General features: G+C 40.6%; 1 protein-coding gene across 3 annotated transcripts; it reads right to left on the bottom strand.

Moving 5' to 3' along the window:
- Positions 1–3,652: 3,652 nt before the first annotated feature.
- On the bottom strand, positions 3,653–20,933 carry LOC146611455 (uncharacterized). Of its 3 annotated transcripts, none has more exons than XM_085345165.1 (7): positions 20,894–20,933; positions 19,271–19,606; positions 18,313–18,615; positions 17,934–18,071; positions 17,532–17,636; positions 4,076–4,116; positions 3,653–3,772 (listed from the first exon to the last, which is right to left on the bottom strand). In XM_085345165.1, the coding sequence occupies exons 1-7, from the start codon at positions 20,931–20,933 to the stop codon at positions 3,653–3,655; spliced, it is 1,083 nt and encodes a 360-aa protein (XP_085201291.1). The 3 variants fall into 3 exon arrangements, with proteins under 3 accessions (XP_085201291.1, XP_085201292.1, XP_085201290.1); XM_085345164.1 differs by lacking the exons at positions 3,653–3,772; positions 4,076–4,116 and adding exons at positions 15,543–15,716; positions 16,806–16,843; XM_085345166.1 differs by lacking the exon at positions 17,934–18,071 and having other exon boundaries at positions 17,532–17,684.
- Positions 20,934–21,767: the final 834 nt, after the last annotated feature.

The following is a 21,767-nucleotide window of genomic DNA, read 5'->3' as shown; positions in this document are numbered from 1 at the left end:
GCACACACACAGGACTTACTCAATCAGGGCTGGATCCAAAAATCTTGTTTTTCATATTCTTCACCTGTGGTATGTGAGGAAGAAAGATGGTGGCCTTCGCATGTGCGTAGACTGTAGGCTCTTGAATGCAATGACACTGCCCGACAGACATCCCATCCCGAGAATACAAGAGATCTTGGAAAACCTCGGGGGCAACTCCTTGTTCACAGTATTGGACCAGGGGAAGGCTTATCACCAGGGTTTCATGAGTGAGAGCAGCAGACCCTATACCGCATTTATAACAACATGGGGACTCTATGAGTGGGTGAGGGTCCCATTCAGCCTTACTTATGCCCCAGCAGCATTCCAGCGCTACATGGAGGGATGCCTGGGAGACCTCAGGGATGAAGTGTGTGTCCCATATTTGGATGACGTACTCGTCTTTAGCTCAAGCTTCGAACAACACATCCAAAATGTGAGGAGAGTACTACTGTCAACTAGGGATGGGTACCGGTATCCGGTGCCATTATGGCACCGGTTCTGACATAAACGGTAGTAACCAGACCGAAAAGCAGCGCACATTTCGGTGCTTTATTTCGGTGCTTTTTCCCCCTGAGAAGTCATACACTTTGGATTCTAGCCAATCATTTTACCTTTCCAAGGATAGTAGGCGGGCCCAGGTACGTACGTTCTTTTAGAGCAGAGCTACAGATTAAAAATGCCCAAGGCGAAGTGGTCAAAATCTGGCTGTACTTCACAGCAAAAGATGCAAACTCAGCATCAACAAGTGCTTTAAGCTGATACTGTGATACTGTCAAAGGAGGTAACTCCTCGAATCTAATGAAACACCTGTCGACGCATAGCGTTTTTTTTAAAAGCCGAGAAATGCGCCGTATTTGATAGCTTGCTGCGAGACCTCACACCGTGCACATCTACTGCGGGTGTGGTGCCTGTTATCGGACCCGGAGTTAGCAACATCCCCCAAAAACCCGAAGAGGAGAGTCCTGGCCCCTAGCCCTGCCAGTGTAGCAGAAATGATGAGGATGATGATGCAGCAGCAGCTTCTCTGCGTGAGTAGCTTCATGTTGTTCGTGTGTAATTTACGTTGAGTAGGCTAACCACGTTATTACATTAATGCATGTAAGGTGAACAAGCAAACACCGTCATAGCTACATGCGGCTGTCTTCTTGTTTGAATCAGAATCAGAATCAGAATCAGACGAGTACGTCATCCAAATATGGGTTTGATGGCAGATACTCCCTTCACCCTGGCCAAAAAGGCTAAAATGACCAAAGAAAAAGTGGAAAACAGTTAAACATGAGAAGTTTTTGGACAAAGTTTGTGTTTTTTCCATTGTTTAAGCACTGCTTCCAGCTAAGAGTGATGCCATATATGCCCCATAGCTACAGAAAAGGCTAACATTGTTATCTTTTTACAAAAAAACAGCTAAACATGAGAGGTTTTTGGACAAAGTGTGTGTTCTTCATTCTTTAAGCACCGGTTCGAGCACAGTTTAAGCACCGGCACCGTTTCAAAAGTACCGGTTTGGTACTGGTATCGGATAAAACCTAAACGATACCCATCCCTACTGTCAACGCACTGCGAGAGGGATGCATCGTCCAGAACCAATTCAGCCTTTTGCAGTAAATGGCCTGTATCTGTATAGCACTTTACTAGTCCCTAAGGACCCCAAAGTGCTTTACACGTTCAGTCATTCACACACTGATGATGGCAGCTACATTGTAGCCACAGCCACCCTGGGGCGCACTGACAGAGGCGAGGCTGCCGGACACTGGCGCCACCCGGTCCTCTGACCACCACCAGTAGGCAACAGGTAAAGTGTCTTGCCCAAGGACACAACGACCAAGACTGTCCGAGCCGGGGCTCGAACCGACAACCTTCTGATTACAAGACGAACTGCCAACTCTTTAGCCACGATTGCGCCGCAGTAGACGACATCTGAGGTGCCCAGAATGCAGACATAGCCATAAACCAAGTATTGTCTCTGAAAAGAACACACACCTGAAGCATAAAGAAAAGATGACAGAGAGTTTGGTGGTTATTGAAATGGTTTTGTGAGCTTTTAGCTGAGATTCTGACATTTCAGTGGATACCACATGTGACATGTGTATTATTGTAGGGTTACAATAAAGTACCTTGAGGTTACTGTTGTGATTTATGTACATAAAATCAAATTGAACTGATACCCACTAATGTGTGATCACATTGATGTCATTGATTTATATTTAAGCTATTTTACTTTAAATGTAAGAGATGTTTCTATTTGAAAATGCTCTAAATTAACTAGTTTTAGGTAGAGACCTGGTACCTAGTCTGGGATATTAGATTTTTGTAAATACCTGTTTATGGCTTTAGCAGCATGCTACAGGTAGCATGTTGGATCTCACCACCTCAACACAACCCCAACACTGTAATATTACTGACCTGCTCCACCTTTGTAGTGTGTTGTTTTTGTCGCTTGTTTTCTGCTAAAAAGTGTTTAATTAAATTCAGTGCACATATCAAGATGGACCTGATTACACTATTGTTTTGGAACATTTGAGATTAATTTTTTTTAGCATTCAGGAGTATTCAAGAACGACAAGCCACGTCTTCCTGTCTAATCATTTCTTATATATATGGCTCTGTAATGTTATGTGCACGTTGAGAATTTTAGCATCTCCTAGTGGTTAGCTTGGAGACTGCGGTCAAGTGAATTTTTCTGTGGCTTGGCTTGTTCCTTCCTATTGGATGTTTAGAGTGGGGTAATGCAGGAAGCCATTTTTGTATTGGGATTTGCACAATGAGGCATACCAGACGTCTCCCTGTTTAATCCTTCGTCATCCACCTTGTTATGCCGTGAAGAAGCTTTGTTTGTAAGTTTGAATTGTGTTTCATCTTGATGAGTAGTGAGTGGTGTATATTTTATTGATTTTATGCATATTTGGAGAGATTTGTATGTAAATGCCTAAATCTGTTCGCCATGTGAAGCAAATGCATAATTCATTATTTCCATTGACCATATTTATTTGATGTAATATTCAATAGTGAAGTGTTCATTCCTTGTCTTCATTAAAGCCTTATTTTCATGCATTTATTTCTACCAGGGAGAACACAGGTGAGCTTTGAGGCCTGGACGAGTTTGAAACCTTTTCCCGCCAAAATGGAAACTGGCTGAAAATAAAAATGGGAATCTCTTTATCTGTTAATTTTATAAATTCTTCTCTCAGCTTTGCAGTTGCTGCTCATTTTATGAGACGAGTAAACCCCAAAAATCAGCAAGCACATGGTGACAGTGGGAAGGAAAAACCCTTTTGTCTCCACTGCTGTTCAGTATAGACCTAAAACTTCAAGGATTCTGTTAATGGTTACAAAACAAAACATGTACTTATAGGTGAAATGGGAAGCACATGTTTGCAGTGAGGTGTCAGAGGACGGATGTTTCTTGTAAAACAGCTTTTGTGTCTGTGTTGAAACTGATTCATGGTTTTCACTGAAAGGAAGCTTTTTTCCAGTAAAGCCATCACTGTCATTGTTATACAGATTTAGAAAGCTTCAGTTTTCTTCTTTTATTTTTGTTTAATTTATGATTTTCTTTTTTTTTTTAAACACTGAAAATGTTGAGTGAAACTCTGGAATCAGGAAACAAACCCAGGTGTGAATCCAGAGAGTCTCATGTGTGATGTGTGAGTGTAGAGTAGGTCTGGTCCTGGTCCCTGCCGGCTGGATCGAGGCTCTGGTAGGTCGAGTCTTCACGTGTAGAACCTGGAGTACAGTTCTCGTAGTGGACGTCCTGAAACAGAGACAAACTGTCTTCTTCACATAAAAAGAAGAGACTCTGACTTGGTTAAATCATTTGTGCTGGTAAATATTTCCACGTTGCCTCGTTGAACCTCTCAGACAACAGTGTCTCTGTTTGTTGTTGGAGTCTCCGTCTGGGCGGCCATTTTTGTCACCTACCTGTTTGAATTCACCTTCTTGGACTGTAATTTCTGGAACAGTCTACAAACTGAACCATCACACTGTGACTGCTTTATTTCTTTGTTACAGTAGCAGTCTGTCAACAGTGAGAGGAACCAAAGAGAAAGAAAGTCACCTCCATGTTTGTGCCCTCTGAGTTTCCTCTGGTCCTCAACCCTGTGGAACAAACAAAGGATGTTCCTCTGTTAGAGGCAACAATCATTCAAAGTATTCAAAGCATGAGGACAGAACATACTTATATTTCCTGTAACATCACCTTTGGCTTTGTGCACTCCTGTTTTGAAGACCCCATACTTACTATTACTATTATATTTTTTTTACTTCACATGTGTGTGTGTCTATGTGTATGGGGGTGGGTTTAGGGGGGATCTAACTAATGTTGAAGTCAGTGGTAAGCATAATGTGGTGAAATATCATTTACATTACAATAAATATTAAAATAATGAAAATAATCAACATTTCCATCCCCAGTCGCCCCTCCCTGAGCCTGGTTCTGCCGGAGGTTTCTTCCTGTTTAAAGGGACTTTTTACTTCCCACTGTCGCCAAAGTGCTGCTCATAGGTGGTGTTAGGTGAAATTGTTAAATGTTGCCATTATTGTACTTAAATTTGTAAGCCTTGGTTTCAAACTGCATGATCAAAGACATTCTTATGTTTCTGTCCCCCTCCCCGGCCTGTTGAACGGTGGGGGAGGCAATTAGCTATATTTTTTAATAGGGCTTTGGAGCGTGATGTCACGGGGGTGGGCGTGGAAAGGATTTTGGCCCGATCCACCATTTTGGGGGTCTAAACAAAGCGCAAGCGAAAAAGGAGCGAAGGCACACACAACAGCCATGGTTCGTATTTGCTGTGTGGTCGGCTGCAATGTTCGATCGCACGACCGGCAAGAGAATAAGCTCGAAAAGGGTTTATCTTTTCATTCTTTCCCAACCTGGAAGCAACATGAGCAGCTCGTGTATCGATGTTACCAAATGAAGGCGTCCAGCCTGGAGAGCAGCTGTGAGACGAGCTCCAGTTCTCTTCCATCTCCAAATATCTGTTGGTGCTCCAGACATTTTCATTCCGGTAAGTTCTAAATATGTTCATATCTTTATAGCCTATTAGTTTTATTTTCGATGCGCTCTGAGCTCATAGCAAATTAGAACAAACATCCTACTGAGTGATTTTGCAGAACTACCTTCTATTTATAGAGTTGCTAATTATTTTGCATTATTGCAGCAAACCAGCCGATGAAATGGATGAAACATCATGACTGAGTTCCAGCGCTACACGAGGGACCTGCTTCAAACAAACCACCATGCCAATCAGATTACTTCTTCCATGTGAGGGTGAAGAGGTGACCCTTCAGGATAAGATGGTGAAGGTTTGCTGCGTTTGGTGAACAGTGTGATAATAAAACCAGGGAAAATGAAACCTGCTCCTGTTAAATATTCTTTAGTCTTTTGCTGTATAAGTAGCGGTATTTCTTAAAAGATACAGTAAATAAAGTAATGTTAGTAGTGGGTGATATCATGTAAACACTGTCATGATTTTATGTAAACATTTTGTCATTTGTAAACTATAAATGATGGATTCTACACTGTAACTGATGTGATGTTCTATAAAGTGGTTTTAATAAAAAGAGGCAAAAATTAGTTTGTTTCTTTATTCAACTTTTGAATAAAGTCAACCTTCCCTGTGATGCTCACAGTGACCCATGGCTGCAATGCTGTTCATTCAGTCTTTGAGAGTGCAGGACCTGAAACACACACAGACAAAGTTCATTTAAAGTTAAGAACTATGAGCCAAGGCCGACGTAAATGTGTTTAATCTACTTTATCATAAATGTGACAAAGTGTTTAGAAAGTTAGCACATACATGTCATTTTTCATTTCTTTATGTGTCCATCTATAGAACGCTGCAGGTTATAGTGTAAATCTGCCTGTTCTCTGTCAGAAACCTGCCTGCAGAAAATGAACCTAAAGTATGTAATGCAAGGATGTTATTACCGCGGAAGCACTAGCTGGTAGTCGGGCCGTGGCCGGGTCCACATTTCCAATGCACACTATTTTCTGCAAGTACTGCCGCTTCGCCTCTGAACAAAATTGGTCTCTACACAGTCCGTTCTCTTTTGAGCTGCTTTTAAGCATCTTGTAATCGTCGTCCCAACACAGTGTGTTTGTTTTGATTCATAGACCCCGAAAATGGTGTCACGCTCCCACAATGCATTGCGGCGTGACGTCAACTCCAAAGCCCTATTGCAGACATTCCAAGTAAGGTTCTGGGTGTCCTTATTTAGTGAGGATGTTTTACTCCCTGCTCTTTATCTTCTCACCTGTGTTTGTATATGGTAAACCGTTAGAGGAAGCTAAGCCATATACAGGGGTGAGGGGACATGACACTTTGTGAGCAGCAGGAAGTCACACAAACACGCCAACATCCATACACACTCACTCACGTGCACGTGAAAAGGTTTAAATACAAGTTGAAATTGAGACTTTGAGACTTCTAATTGAGGAGTTGAGACTGGGACTAAGAACCCACCAGGAAAGCCATTACTGAGGCTTGTATTTCCAAACAAAACAGTGTCCCTCTCCTGGACATTAGAAGAATGCAGGCTTCAGTCACTTTATATTTGCTTCATTTTCAGATCTGAGGCTTGTTGAGCAGTCTGTGGCACAAAGTCTGTGTCATGATAAATGACCTAAATATCAGATTCTGTTTGTCTGGCTGTATACTTTGATGCTAATGAGTCTTAATGTTTTTACTTCAGTTCCTTCTTTCACTTGATTCAGTAGTGACTCGTCCCACTAGGTAGATTTGAAAAATGCACGTCCTTTGTGGACAAACAAGAAATCAGATGATAACCTGAATAATTTATTATTATCAGGAAGTCCTAAAAACTCCCTGAAAAGCCTTCAGTTAATCTAAAATGCTGATTTCAAAATCCTGCTCCTCGCAAATACGAGAGTACATTGTCAATTTTTCCACTTATACTTAAAATTTGTCACTTGTCAGGGTGCATTTGGTTAGCTGATAGACCTTGCAGACAGCAGAGCATGTTCAATTTGAACCTGTATATGTTCAAATTAACTGTTAGATTTGTATTGTTGATTGTCATTTATGCTTAGAAATATCTACTCATATATGCTTGGAGTTGTATGATCAATGTCATGTTGGTAGAGGTTTGATCCTTAATAGTCTGCAAAGACTTTCTGTGCAATCCAGAGTGTTCTGGCATTCACACCACATCCTGGGAGCATGGGAGAGGTCGTACCTTCTCTTATTGTTTTGTGGCAGGATAAACGTATCTATGTCTGTTTTAGTCTAAGTGCCTTTTGTTTAGATGAACTGCTGGACTTCCAGACCAGCAGGTTTAGGGAAGTCGTTTATGGGGTCACACTCTGACCCCCCCCCCCCCCCCCCCCCCCCCCCCACACACACACACACACACAGACAAAACATATTAAGGATTATACATTAACATAAAGCTGTTGTACACACACACACATATGAAGAAAGAGTGCATAGTATGCAAACGGCTACCAAACAGCCATCATAATTCGTCATACAATGAGAACAGGACAAATCAACAATTGATAATGACTAATTAATATTAAAATCTGTAACATAATGTATTGTTTGGAGTTTAGTCTGTTACTGTTGCTATTTTTACCATTTCTTCTTGGAGCAACTGTAACTCACATAATTTCCTTAGGCATTAATAAAGTATTCTGATTCTGATTGTTTCAGGATGACCTGCCATTATCCAATCACACATCTGCTCTTCTGTATCTTTAGCTCGTTTCTCCTCCTCTTCTTTTCTCTTTTTTCTAAACTGAGCACCTGATGGCTTTGAACTTTTCTTGTCCATCTTCCATTGGTTTTAATTTTGCACTCCAGTATGAACACCCATCCCTCAACCCGAGGATCACCACAACATGATCTAACACACCTACACCTTAGTTCACAGATTCACTTTGTCTAGGGTGCATTCCTGAGATTTCACACAACCCAGGATTCAAATCATGAATAACATTCTGTAAATTCATCATGAATTAAAAATGTATCACAGCAGGGAAGAAATGTTGTCTGTGAAACAGCAAAATAAGAAAAATCAGCCAATATGGTGACAAATGCACAAAAACATTATTAAAGGAAGGTATTATTTAAAAAAAAAAAAGTATGTATATGCTTATATTTATCTGCAGCATTTTTAGAAGCCACCCTGTTTGTGTCTCAAAGTTTATGAAGCAACAGCAAGAACACGTTAATATGCAGTTAAAATAGAAAATAAAGAAAATCATTTTTCTAAATTCATCTGATTGTATCCAACAGACTGAGTTTGTTCCCTTTACTTTTTAAGGAAGAGAAAGAAAAAAAACTATTTTTGAAAGGGTCAGTTTACATTTTTGGAGTAACAAACCAAACTCAGCAGCTCACAGTCCACATGAACGTGAATGTGTTCACTGTGATGGTTTCTTCTCTTCACACTGACCACAAAGAGATCCAAAAGACAGTGAATTTAGTGGTAAGATTTGGAGAATAATGATTTAATGTCTGTAAATGATTTCAGTTCATTCCAGCATTTAAACTCTGTGCAGTCGTATTTCTGTTCAGCTCTAACAGGACAAACAGGAAGACTTCACAGAACTCTGAGTTTCAAAATACTGACAGGTTGATATTCATCTGCAGGAAGTGATGTCATTATGTCAAATCTATGTGCACTGTGGGATGAACTCAGCAGCAGAGTGAAGAAACATGAAGTCTGTAACAGCAAAAACCCACATTAAATAACAAAATATATCATTGTTGTTTTTCAAATAGAAAATAGTTTACTTGATAAAAAATGATTTTATCATCATTTCAGTCATTTTCTTTCATGATCAACAAGACAGATTTAATATTCTGATCACGTCAGTCAAAGTTGGCACTTTTTCTAGTTTTAGTTTAAATAAGTAGTACTTTGAGTTTGTGCTTTTATTTTTATGTTTAATGTTTATTATGAGGAAGTAACAAATAAGGAAATATATCTTAAAAGACCAGCAAACATGAAGTCAAGTCCTAAATGTACTCACAAAGGAAGAAGAAGCAGATCAGAGTGTGACGGACTTTCATGATGAGGCTCTGATGGTTCACTGCTGCCTCTCTTCTTCTTCACTGGAAACCAGGAACTTGTGACGCCTCACTTCTCTGACTGAAGGAGTCCCTCCTCCAAACACCACAGCACCTCTACACTCCTCCCCTCTGCATCCGTCTGTGAGTCTGCTGCAGGGCCATGGGACCTTCGGCAAATGGCTGTATCCCAATTCAGGTTCTGCAGCCTTAAAGTATGCAGCCTTAATGGTCCTCAAGGACCGCTGAGGCTGGAAGTGCGAGGCTTGTAGGCTTGTGAAATGAGATGGTCTAGCCTCCGTCGCGCTGCCCAGGTTGCTTATCAACCATGATACTAACAGCTGGAAACGTTTCATACAGAATTGTTTGACACAAATGAAAGAGAAAATCTTTTGTTCATTTGTTTGTTTGTTTTTTACACGAGCTTTGTGTGATTTGTTGAGTATCTGAGGCTGAGACCACAGGACTGTAAAACATGATTGTTGGGCTTCATTTCTGTGCTGAACAGTCATTTTAAGATCAGCTAGTAAATAACAATTAGCTGATGTTGTTCATGACACTAAAGTTAACTCACTTTGGTAATGTATTTATTATATGGCCAATTTTAAATATATACAGATGTGTTATATACAAGAGACAAATATTGTTCATTTAATACGTTGGCATTATTACATTTGGCTCAATGCTTACATACATGTGTAAAAAGCAAATGTAGGAGCTGTGATAACTGTGTCTGATAGAATGAAGAGTCGACTGATATATGAAATATTCCTTTATTGGGTGAGAAAATCAGACCATGTCATAACTGCTGTAAGTCACACAGAATAGACATCAGAGCCTTAAACAGGCTGACGTCTGCTAAATGGGTCAAACTGGGCAGAAAGTCTACAAACACATAACATCCTTATAGAATATGATGTAACACTATAGATCAACTTAGCTCAGAATATATAAAGCATATAAACAGTTACAGCAACATGATGCAACAAACACAGCAGCTACTGATCCAAAATACTCAAAGCTTCATAGAACTGAAACCAACATTTATTTTAGCTCCATTCTGCTGCTGATACAGACTTTAGGTTTCTGAATATTAAACTTGTTGCTGCCTTTCATGGTGTGTAACTTGAAGGCCCTGAGTACTCTGAGTACTTTCTCCCACACTGGAAACACTGGGATGATCACATTATGTGAACATTACCTAATAAGACTGATTCAGCACAGACAGTTATGTTAAACTTTCCTAGCAGTCCTTCACAAACAGGGAACAGTCTGTCTATTCTCTCCATCTGTCAGCTGCTGGCTCTTCCTCCTCCTCTTCCTCACATACTGCTGAGTTTGTCCTGGTGGATCATCAGGGCTGCAAAGCCTCACAGATGATGTGCAGCAGTGGGTCCCTCAGTCTGTCCTCACTCTGGACACTTGCAGTCGTCACACATGGAAATCAAATGTGTGATAAGCTGCAGGATTCAGACACAAGTGTAACTTATAAACACATGTTCATACTTTTATTCCACAATCAGAGAGAAAGAAACAGAGAGAGAGTGCAGGACAGACAGACAGGTGACAGTCTCAGGTGTACACACTGCTACAAACAGCACCAGAGAAGCAGGATTTAGTGTTTGTGTTATTACGAGTATAAACAAGAAGAGTTCCAGATGGTGCAGTGGACACATGTGTGACTGCTGTGATTAAAGCATCTTTCTTTCAGCTTAACGAGTGAACCGTCAGCTCGTTCAAACACACGTTAAAGTGCGTTTGGCTCAACACCACCGAACAGAGGCAGCAATATAACACAGCTAACATTAACAGTGCAGTGGATCCTGCTTGTGCCGTGATGTTCAGGACTGCAAACCGAGCAGCATCACTGACTTTCAGCTTGTTGTGTTTGTGGATATATGACTGACTTTAATTATCCACAAAATCATCACAATCTCTGTAGGATTAAGGTCGACTATTGAACGGCGTCTCAGGAAAAAAAAAAGCACGACCGCTTCACAGATGACAAAGCAACAAGACGACATATACTGTATTGAATACTGTATTTTATATGTATTTCTATCTTTTATATCCTATCATTATAGTTTTTAAGTATTTAATTATAGTTTTTAAGTATTTATCTTTTGTGATGTTGCACTGACCAGAGACATCTTTCAATTTCATTGTACCTGTGACAATGACAATAAAGAATATTCATATTCATATACCAGCTTTTAAATTGTGTTGATAGGCCACATAAAACCAGAGTCGTGATAAACAAGATATACGCGGCGTTTTTTCCTCAATAGTTTCGTCACGTTTACTGTCTAAGGACAGCAGCGAGCGCTCTCTGCTTATGAGCAAAAAAACCAAACGAAACAAAAACAGCCCAGCTGTTCTTATTGAAGAACAGCTGATTGTTGTGTAAATAGTTTGAAATGGTTCTTTAAAAAATCAAGGTAAAAGGTAAATGGCTGCAAATAACTTTGTTGTTTGCAAAACTTGTGCATATGATTTTAAAATTGATAATTTATATTTGCATTTAGAGTTATGACATATGATTTGTTTGTGGTTGTTACAGTAAAAAATGTGTTTTTTGTCTGATTTTAGATCAGTTGTGTTACTACAGTAGTCAAAATGAAAGCATGACTGTAGATTCAGACACGTGAGGTTGTGCTGATGAGACCAAGCAAGACAAAGTAAACAGTTTTTAAAGGTGAAATGTGGAGGAAACATCAGAAGTAGTTAAAAATGGCCGATTACACCCTGGACCCCAGAGGGTTAAACATTTTTTTTAAAGTAACGCAATAGTTACTTTTCAAGTAATTAATTACTTTTAAAATCTTGTAACTCAGTTACTAACTCAGTTACCTTTTTGAAGAAGTAACTAGTAACTATAATTAATTACTTTTTCAAAGTAACTTGCCCAACACTGCTCAGTCACAGCACCTGGCTTGCAGTTGGATTAACAACACATTTCAATCATGAACAGATGATCCTCATGTGCATTTTTGATTAAACGTTTTAATTTTTTTCTGAACTTTTCACTGGATGAAAGAATGAAAAACAACATGAAGCAAAACACAAAAACAGAATTACCTGTGGACCAAATCATTATTCAGAATTACTCTGAGGTTGTATTGAGGATGATTTTTAGCATTTATAAATAGGTGCAGCTTCTTATTATCACCAACTGAGTCTGAGCTCGACGTGTAAATTTGGCTTCCAACCACAATACCAACCCTGCCAACCCTCCTGGAGCTCTGTGTCTGCCAAGTAAACCAGCAACCCCTATGTGATGGGCCGTGGCCTGCAATGCTGTGCAGGTGAGGTGGACTCACCTGCACGGCATCTGCAATCACACCTCACCAGCATAAAAAGCTGTGCTTATTGTGTCATTGTGGTTGTTGTTATGTTGAGCTGGTAGCGGGTTAGCTGCAGCTGTGCTGTAAACAGCAACCGAGAGTTAATAAAGGATGCTTAAAACCATAAAAATGTCACCAGGTCTGCTGTGGTTTACTACACCCTTCCTTCTCATCAGTCTCTGCACCATCTCTAGTAATTCATCACAAACCCAGCAATCAGACGTCTCCCCTATCAACAAGCATGTGGCAACAGTGGGAAGGAAAAACTCTCTTGTAAAAGGAGAGAAGTTGTCTTCCTCTGAATCTAAACTGGGAGCTGGAAGATAAATACTTTATTTATACTGAAGAGAAGTTTACATATCCAGCAGCTTATTTTGGCCAGAGGGGCCGATGGTGCGATATGGCAGCCTCGCTTCTGTCAGTCTGCCCCAGGGCAGCTGTGGCTACAACTGTAGCTGCCTCCACCAGTGTGTGAATGTGAGAGTGAATGAATAGTGGAATTGTAAAGTGCTTTGAGGGTCTCAAAAAGTGCTATATAAATGCAATCTATTATTATTATTATTATTATTATTAGTTTCCTGAAAAACTCCACAGTGTCAGAGCTTCTCGGACCTGCTGCCCCTGAACATGGTGCCTGCTCAGACCTGAGAGGAAACCTCAGGGGAAGCTTTCTGCTCACGCTGCGTGCAGCAGTGATTGAGCGCTGCTGACCACAATAAGGACATAATCAGATGGTAAAAAGAATACTTTGAGGATTTCCTCAATCCCACCAACACTCTCTGTGGAAGGAAAGAGTGAGGAGTTGCTCAAGGCTCAGGATGTTGTACATGACTCTGCAGCACAGTCTGGAAGTCTTTTTTGTGGATGGAGGATGTGCTCCAACACTCCTCAGCCTCCCTGGGTGGATCTTTACCTGGATGCTGGCAAGAAGAGTCTGTCTCTAAGCTAAAACTCAGATTATGGAGGAAAAGTGTGTTTTTTATTCTGGACTTGTAACCTTGAACCATCTTGTTATCTCCTGGAGCTTATGTGAAGGACCATTCAGTCCCTGTACAACTATAGTGAGAGCTTGGTTTGCATTTCCAGGCTCTGCCAGGGCTGCTGTTTGTCACCAACTCTTTCACAGCTTTAATGAAGAGAATTTGTAGGCAGATAGTTTCCACCTTCTTGGCGTCAGGATCACTCTGCTTTTTGCAGAAGATGTGGTCTCTTGGTCTCATCATGCAGTGACATCTAGTTCACACTTCAGGGCAGTTTGTAGTGTGAAGTGTGAAGCAGCTGGGATGAGACTAAGCACCTCTGAGTCCAAGTCCCCGCTGCTCAGCCAGAAAAGGCTGGTGTGCTCTCTCTGGATGAAGAACAAGTTGCTGCTCTGAATGGAGGAGTTGAGGTATTTTGGGGTCCTGTTCATAAAAGTCATGGGAAATGGACTGGTTCTAATATAGCACTTTTCTACTCTTCTGAGCACTCAAAGCACTTTACACAACTTGTCCTGAAGCCAGGAATCGAAGGACCAACCTTCCGATCAGTAGGTGACCTGCTGTACCGCCTGAGCTACAGCCGCCCAGTCAGAGAAGAGTGGAGCAGGAGGCGTGGACGGGTGCAGTGTCTGCAGGTGAGCGTGTGTTCAGAGTGGAGTTGCTTCCACTGTTAAACATTATTTGGTATCAGTTTTACACAGTGAGCTGAAATGAAGATCTTAAACTTGCTAAAGTGCAGAAAAAAACCTGCTGAGTGCTCATTGATACATTTCTATTCTATCAATTAGCAGCACTCAGCAGGTTTATATTTGATGGGTAACAGTCTGAAAATCCTCTTTTTCTTTTCGTGACTGACTCTGAGGTTGTGAAAGACATGACTGCTCAGAGGACTGATGGAGAGGAAGAGGCCTGGTCCACATCATACAGATAATACTGACAGTTAACCTCTTAATAACTGTGCAGAACAGCTGTCTGATATATTTTCCTTCATCTTCTGATAACAACATGCAAATTTAGTCGCCATAGAAACAGCTGAACAGGAAGACAAACATGTGAAAGACACTTGTTGCTCAACAGCAGTGACTGAATACAAACAAACTCATTTTCTGTGCTGATATCAAATAGAAAAAAGCTTTTATTCTCACACTGAACAAAGAGAAAATATCTCTGCTAACAAGTGAGGTGGTAAATATTACATTCAGTGTCTGTAGAGTCGATGTGGTTGCTCTCATTAATGTAATTAAGGTTTATTAATACAGCGCTTTACAAGAACAAAAGTCACAAAGCTCTTTACAGCACAGAGTAAGATACAAGAATTCAAACAAGGTAAACAGATAGCATGCACAGGCAGGTCCAACAGTGTCACAGATCGTAGGTCCAGTGGAAGTGAGTTCAATAACTTGGAGAGATCCAGAGCTGATCCAGGTACAGCCAACAAGCACCGATCTGCTTGTTGGAGCGAATGCAGCTTTGCTCTGCACTCACTTCCACCACTGTTTGATTTAATAAGCTAAAGATTTTCTACATTATGAAAGTTTATTTCAGTAAAACATTGTCCTGTTAAACATTAAAGCATCAGTTTTAAACAGTGGCCTGACACTTTGCAGAAGCTAATCAAGGAAGCTGATCTTGCTAAACTGACACCAAGCTGAGCATGCAGTCTGAACACTTCCCCATTTTCTTCACTCGTGTGACTCTGAAGTTGTGAAAGACAAGAAGTTTTTCTTTTTTTAAAGAATTATTTCAAGACTTTAGATTTAGCAAAGAACTGTGTGTGTACATGGTACATGACAGGAACAACGTTTTTTAACTCCTCGAGTGACTGAAGGAGAGGAAAAGCTCTGATCCTGAAAATGTTTTCAGTAAACTTAAGAACTGTGCAGATCAGCTGTCTGACAGATTTCCCTGCATCTTCACTGAGTCACTTTACTGCCACAGGATCACTGATTGGACCTGTGCTCAACTTCAAAACACCAAAATCCCTCAGTGACCATAATTTACAAAGCTATGACATCACAGCATCTGACCAATCACACGCTGTCACCGTCCTGTTGTTACATTAAAATAAAATCCCATTCAAACAGATTTTGGTGTGAATCAGATTATTTACACTGAGAGCTTCCTCTGGTCCCTTCACAGAGAAACGTGGCAGCAGCAGCTTGAAGCTAAGCTACACTCGAGTACAGCGAATCATCTCTGACATCAGAGCTCACATGGACCCGAGGCGCAGAGTAGATAACTTCACCAGTGTTACCACTCGAGGCTCCGTTGGGAGAGCCAAAAGTCCTCTTGGAAAAATTCACCTCAGAGTAGGTGAGTTTGCTCGAGTCGTCTCCCTCCTGAAAAAGAGAACGCGCAGAGATGAAACTGTTGATCAGCTGCCACATTTTCAATAATGTTTAGGATTGTTAACACAAACCGACTCGAAGGACGAGACGAGCAGGTGCGTCGTCAGCCCTGAGTGAGTGGGGCCTGAGCCCCGCTCTTGTAATAGAACAGTTCATTAAAGGGCCGGTGTGTTCAGGCATCTGTTTGTCACCGGGCATCACAGGTGATAAATAATGTGAGCACTGTGTGACTGATGTTATTTATTTAAGAATGAAAAATGAACCCCTCACTTGTGTGTAATTTTCCTGTTTATGTTTTGTTATGAAAAGAACATCGAGGGAACCGTTTACCCTGCCCGGGATAGGGTTACCGGGGCCCTGTCCTGGAGCCTGGCCCGGGGAGGGTGCCTGAGGGCGAGCGTCTGGTGGCCGGGCCTTAGTCCATGGGGCCCGGCCGGGCACAGCCCGAAGAGGAGACATGGGCCCATCCTCCCGCAGGCCCACCACCCGCAGGAGGCGCCATAGGGGTCGGGTGCATTGTGTGCCAGGTGGCGGCTTCTAATTTCAGTATTCTCCTCTGCCTGTTGTCTTCCACAGGCTTCTGTTTGGGGTCTTTACTGTTTCAGCACATTCTGAGCACTTTAACACACATGATGTTCAGCTGCATGTCTCTCAAACCCCAAAATGTTTCTGAGCTGCAGAGCCTGTGTACAGTAGGTGGATCACTGATAACTTTCTCCAACCTGAAGAAAAAATAGTCCCAGTTTGTGCTCCTGACAGATTTGTGTGTAAAGTAACGGAAAGTCCCTTTGACACATGTACTAAATCTATCAGAAACCATTAAGGTGACTGTTGTTAAACCCTTTTTTATCACTTAAGAAATATTACAAAGTTAAGTCCCATTGTGTCACAGTATGACTGTACTCAGTGAATGTTTCCATCCACACGTCTGCAGCAGGTCTCTGAGGTCATGTTTTTATGTTCTAGCATGCTGCTATCAGCACTGTGTGATATTTATCTTTAAACCTGCTGAACTAATAAAATTCTACTTACTAATTTCACCAAAACTGTGACGCTGTGAGTAAAGTTGATCAAACTCACCTCTGTGACAGCAGCCTGCTCGGTTTCCACAGGAGGATCTGAAAACACATCAGAGAGAATATTTTTGATGATTTAGTGCTGACAGATCTCCATCTGTGACGACCTTCACCAAAGACACTGAAGACTTTATTCAGAGAGTGATTCAGACAACATTTCTGCCAGGCTTTGGATATAAATTCTCGTGATGGTTTCCACCACATCTCCTCCAACATGCTGAAGCCGGTCAGAAACCTTCAGTTTTTAAAAAGTCATTTTTAAGTAGTTTTCGACCAAAACATCAGCAGGAGCCACACAGCAGATTTAATCAAGGCAGAATAGTATTTTAAGTATAAATTAACTGTAACATTAGCCACACGTGACTCCTCTGCTTTGGGCTATTTATCAATGATTAATGTGAAACTTTACATTTTCATTTGTGTAATAAAATGATTGTTTCTGGTTTGTTTTTAATTTGCTTTGCTGTCTGTAAATCACAGTCAGTTTAATGTTAGCACCTGCTGCTGTAACAGTAACTATTACATCACTTCCAGGTGTAACTGGAAGTTTAAACTGAGCAGCAGTTCACTCTCTTAACCTGAATTCAGATCTTAAGGTGGTTTTTGTTCAGTGATTTTTCTGGGTCGAGGTTGTGTTGTTGTGTTTGTCTTTTCAAAGCTTTAATTCACAAAGAATTAAATACAAACTGAGCGATGAGTGTGTCTGTCTGTGTGCTTCCTGCTGTCTCACCCTTTGGTTTAGAGGATCTTTTCTTGCAGAATATCAGCACAGACACTGATAACAGGATGATGATGAGAGCCAGAGTCAGACCCACAACCAGCAGCACATCTGCAGCTGATTGAGAAGAACAACAAGCTGAAGACATGCGTACAGTATATAGAGCTGTACAGTAAGAACTCATCACCCACAGACTGAAATAATATGAAATAGAGGTTGTGTTACTTTAGCATTTTACAGCTTCTAAATAACATATTCACTTCAGATTGTTTGCTAATGTCACTTGTCAAACTAAATGAAAAGCATATAACAGGACACATTAAGGAGTAATTATGATAATAATTAAACCAGTTTTCACTCAGGTTATAAAGAATCTGTCAATGTTTCTACTCTCAGACTCATAGATGGATGTACCTGCAGATGCTGCTCTTTCAGGCTGCTCAGTGCTTCCAGTCAAAGTTAATGAAGGTGTGCAGCTTCCTGTAGTTGTGGCTGATGGTCCAGCTGCTGAACAAGAGCAGAGAGGAAAGTTTGACTTATAAATGTTTGGAGCTGTGAAGAAGAAAAACACAAAGATTCAAAAATCAGCTGAGAAATCAAACGAGCCTTAAATGGATCCACTGATTGAGAAAAAAACAGGGATCACTGTACAGACACTGAGCTCATTATTAGAAACTTTGCTCGTGTTCAACATGAACATCCACCACTGGAACAGCAGATATATGACAGGAAATAAGGAACAGCTGAACAGCTCCACTCTGACAACATTTGATTAATGTCAGTAAAAACTCACCGTCTGTGACAGTGACCACAAAGTCTCTGGAAGATCCACTCAGGTAACATCTGTACCGTCCTGAGTCAGACTTGGTCAGCTGTGTGATGCTCACATACAGAACTCCTGAATCATATCCAATGTTGTATCTGCCTCTCTGAGCTTTGACATCATCTGTATGAACAAGAATGTTTTCTCCTCCACACTCTCCTCTGCAGAAGAACGCTCTGTTTCCAGGTTGTTTAAAGGAACATCCGACTGTGAGAGAGCTTCCAGTTTCTTTATCAAAGTGTTTCAGCTGATCATCGTTTCCATCCAGCAGTGCTGTTAAAGAGACAAACAATCAATAGTTACTATCTGTGCTGAAGATGATGCAGTCTGATCAGAGTAACTCCAGTTTGATCCAAAGTTACACTGGGAGCTGCCCAGTTCAACCAGTCTGACAGAGGAACTGTTGGACTAAGTGAGATTTAAACGGCTTCATCATCAGACTGATTGGATTCATGAAAACCAGCTTTTATGACAAGTATAGACTCTAAACTGTGAACCCTTCATGGTTTTAAGTACATTTAAAGTCTGGATGGACGTTTGTGTTCTGAATGTGATTTTCACACATTCATTGAGGAAGAATCCATTTTGCTGTGAGGGGAACTCTTGGAAAGATCAAACCGACGACACAGAAGCAAAAACTCATCAAAGAAAATCAAAGTTACATCAGAAAATCTTCTTTCATTCATCAGCGTCTGTTCTGACATCAACATTTCATTCACATCATTATCAGCTGACACACTCACTAATATTCACACACACTCGTGTCCCAGCTGCAGTTCATCGGTTACTTAGAGGAGTCCAAATGTAACCAACAGTTTACAGAAGAACAAACTTCAGCTTCTTTAAACCGTCAGCAGCTGTCAGTGAAACTCAAACTTTGCTTCAGGAACAGAAACTAAACATTTCCACAGCTGAAACAGAAACTCACCTTCAGCAACAACAATCACAAACTGTGTGAATGAAGCTGATGATGAAGATCCAGCCAAACCACAGCTGTACTGTCCAGAGTCAGACTCAGTCAGCTTTGAGATGCTCACAGATAAAACATGAGAACCAGTCCATTCATATTCAATGCTGTATCTGCCTGTTTGAGCTCTGACATCAGTTGTATTAATGAGAATGTTTTCTCCTTCACATTCTTCTCTGCAGAACATCTTCCATGTTCCTGGAGAATTAAAGGCAAATCCAGCTTTAAAATCTCCTCCAATGACTCCATAGTGAAGAAACTGAGCATCGGTGACTTCAGGGTTTCCATCCTGCAGAGCTGTTGGAAACATGAACCATCAATAGTTACTGTTTGTACTTCCTGTAAGAAGCTGCAGTCTGATCACAGCATTCACACACAGACACACTGAGACTAAAGTCTGAATAACAACAATGATTCATGTCAAATACATTTTATTGTCTAAAGTGGTGGAAAATCTTCTTCCAGTCGACACGACTCAAAATATATCTGAACATGTTTCCTATGCATGAATAAAATGACAATAAAAGATGAAGATAAACAAAACATGTAAATGACTCATAACTCCTCTGTGTGGTACTTGTAGTAATTATATGTTGAGAGATTGAAGCAACAGCTCAACATGCAAGTTTTTCATGTGTTTCATCCACAGGAAGTGATGTCATCATTTAGTTTAAATGTACTGCTGGTGTCAAAGTTCATGAAGCAACAACAAAACCAGTGATGAAGTTTTTATTTGTTGTAATTTAGTTTTACTGAGTAAATGAAATAATCTGATGATTGAAAGCAGCAGTTTTTCCCCTTTATATCACTGACTACAGTTTGTTTGAGGACGTAACAAATACTTGCAATGAACGACATGTTATTGAGTAATTTATGACTCTATTTTAAAGCTCTGAAGCCAAACTCAGCAGCTGATGTGAGTCAGTTACTTTATGTGAATGATTTCAGTTCATTCCAGCATTTAAACTCTGTGCAGTCGTATTTCTGTTCAGCTTCAACAGGACAAACAGGAAGAATTAGCAAATAACTTTTCACACAACTCTGGGTTTGAAGATGCTGACAGATTTCACTCACGTCACTCACAGGTTTATATTTGTCTGCAGGAAGTGATGTCATTTTGTCAAATCTATATGCACTGTGGGAGTGAACTGTGAATAGTCACAGTGAAGAAACATGAACATGTAACAGTAAAAGCAACAAAATGTGTTTTTGTCTTTCAAAGAAAAATTCATTGACTTGATCAACAAGTTTGTATTTTCAAATAATAACTGAAAGTATCAGGTGGAGTTTTTACTTTGATATTACAGGTTATTTTGAGGACGTAACAAACACTTGTAAGAAACCATCTTTGAAAGGACGAATCCTAAAGCCAAAGTGAGCAGCAACATGTCCATGAATGTCTCACTGTGATGGTTTCTTCTGTCCATACTGGCCACAAACACATCCATGGAATCATGAATAAAAGCAGTTTGAATGGAAGAAGCGTCCATGAAAGTGACTCATAGCTGACTCTGATCATCATGTTTAACAACAGAAACATGTTGAAGAAGGAGAGTGACAGAAAGAACAAGTGAATGTACTCACAAAGGAAGAAGAAGCAGATCAGAGTGTGACGGACTTTCATGATGAGGCTCTGATGGTTCACTGCTGCCTCTCTTCTTCTTCACTGGAAACCAGGAACTTGTGACGCCTCACTTCTCTAACTGAAGGAGTCCCTCCTCCAAACACCACAGCACCTCTACACTCCTCCCCTCTGCATCCGTCTGTGAGTCTGCTGCAGGGCCTCAGGCTTCCTCCTTATATTTATAGTATTATGTGCAAAGTGGAAATACAATGATGACACTTGACTCTGTTAAATTCAGCACAGTGACCAAAACCTCCAACAATGATCATCATTCATCATGAAATCATTTCTCTTTCTGTATCTGAAGATAATGAACTTTAGTTTGGGATCATTTAGAAAAACAGTTTGGGTCAAATGTTAGAAAAGAGTCAGACTTTCTTTCTTCTCACAGTTTGTTTAACATGAGTTTCAAATCTTTGCACATTTAAATACATCTATTAACAGAATATGAAAGAACAACAGTTCTGATATTATATCAAACATTTCAATCACCTTGTGGTTCAAAGTGGTATTACATGACAGCACAGCCTCATGTAATACCACTTTGAACCACAAGGTGACGCACGAGTCAGTGTAGCATCCAGTACGTCCTCAGTCCGACATCAGACATCCCAACATTATTCCAGTTAGCTCAATATTCCAGTTCCAGGAATGCAGGAATGTGACTGTCACACTCAGCCAACTGATCCTCCTGAGACACAGAAAAAAACATCTTTTGACAGAGTAAAGTTTAATATTAAACAAATTAAATAAATAAATCAGCTGTAATCTGATATTTGTGACCTACCGGAGACTGAGAGAGAGCAACTTGTGTTTTTGGAAACATTTGAAGTG

The sequence above is a fragment of the Diplotaxodon limnothrissa genome, linkage group LG20, assembly GCF_057381915.1.
Source record: "Diplotaxodon limnothrissa isolate DT_005_m linkage group LG20, D_limnothrissa_male_GT1.1, whole genome shotgun sequence".
In the NCBI taxonomy this organism is placed as follows: domain Eukaryota; kingdom Metazoa; phylum Chordata; class Actinopteri; order Cichliformes; family Cichlidae; genus Diplotaxodon; species Diplotaxodon limnothrissa.
The sequence above is the reverse complement of the archived record's forward strand: the minus strand, read 5'-3'. Positions and strand labels throughout refer to the sequence as shown.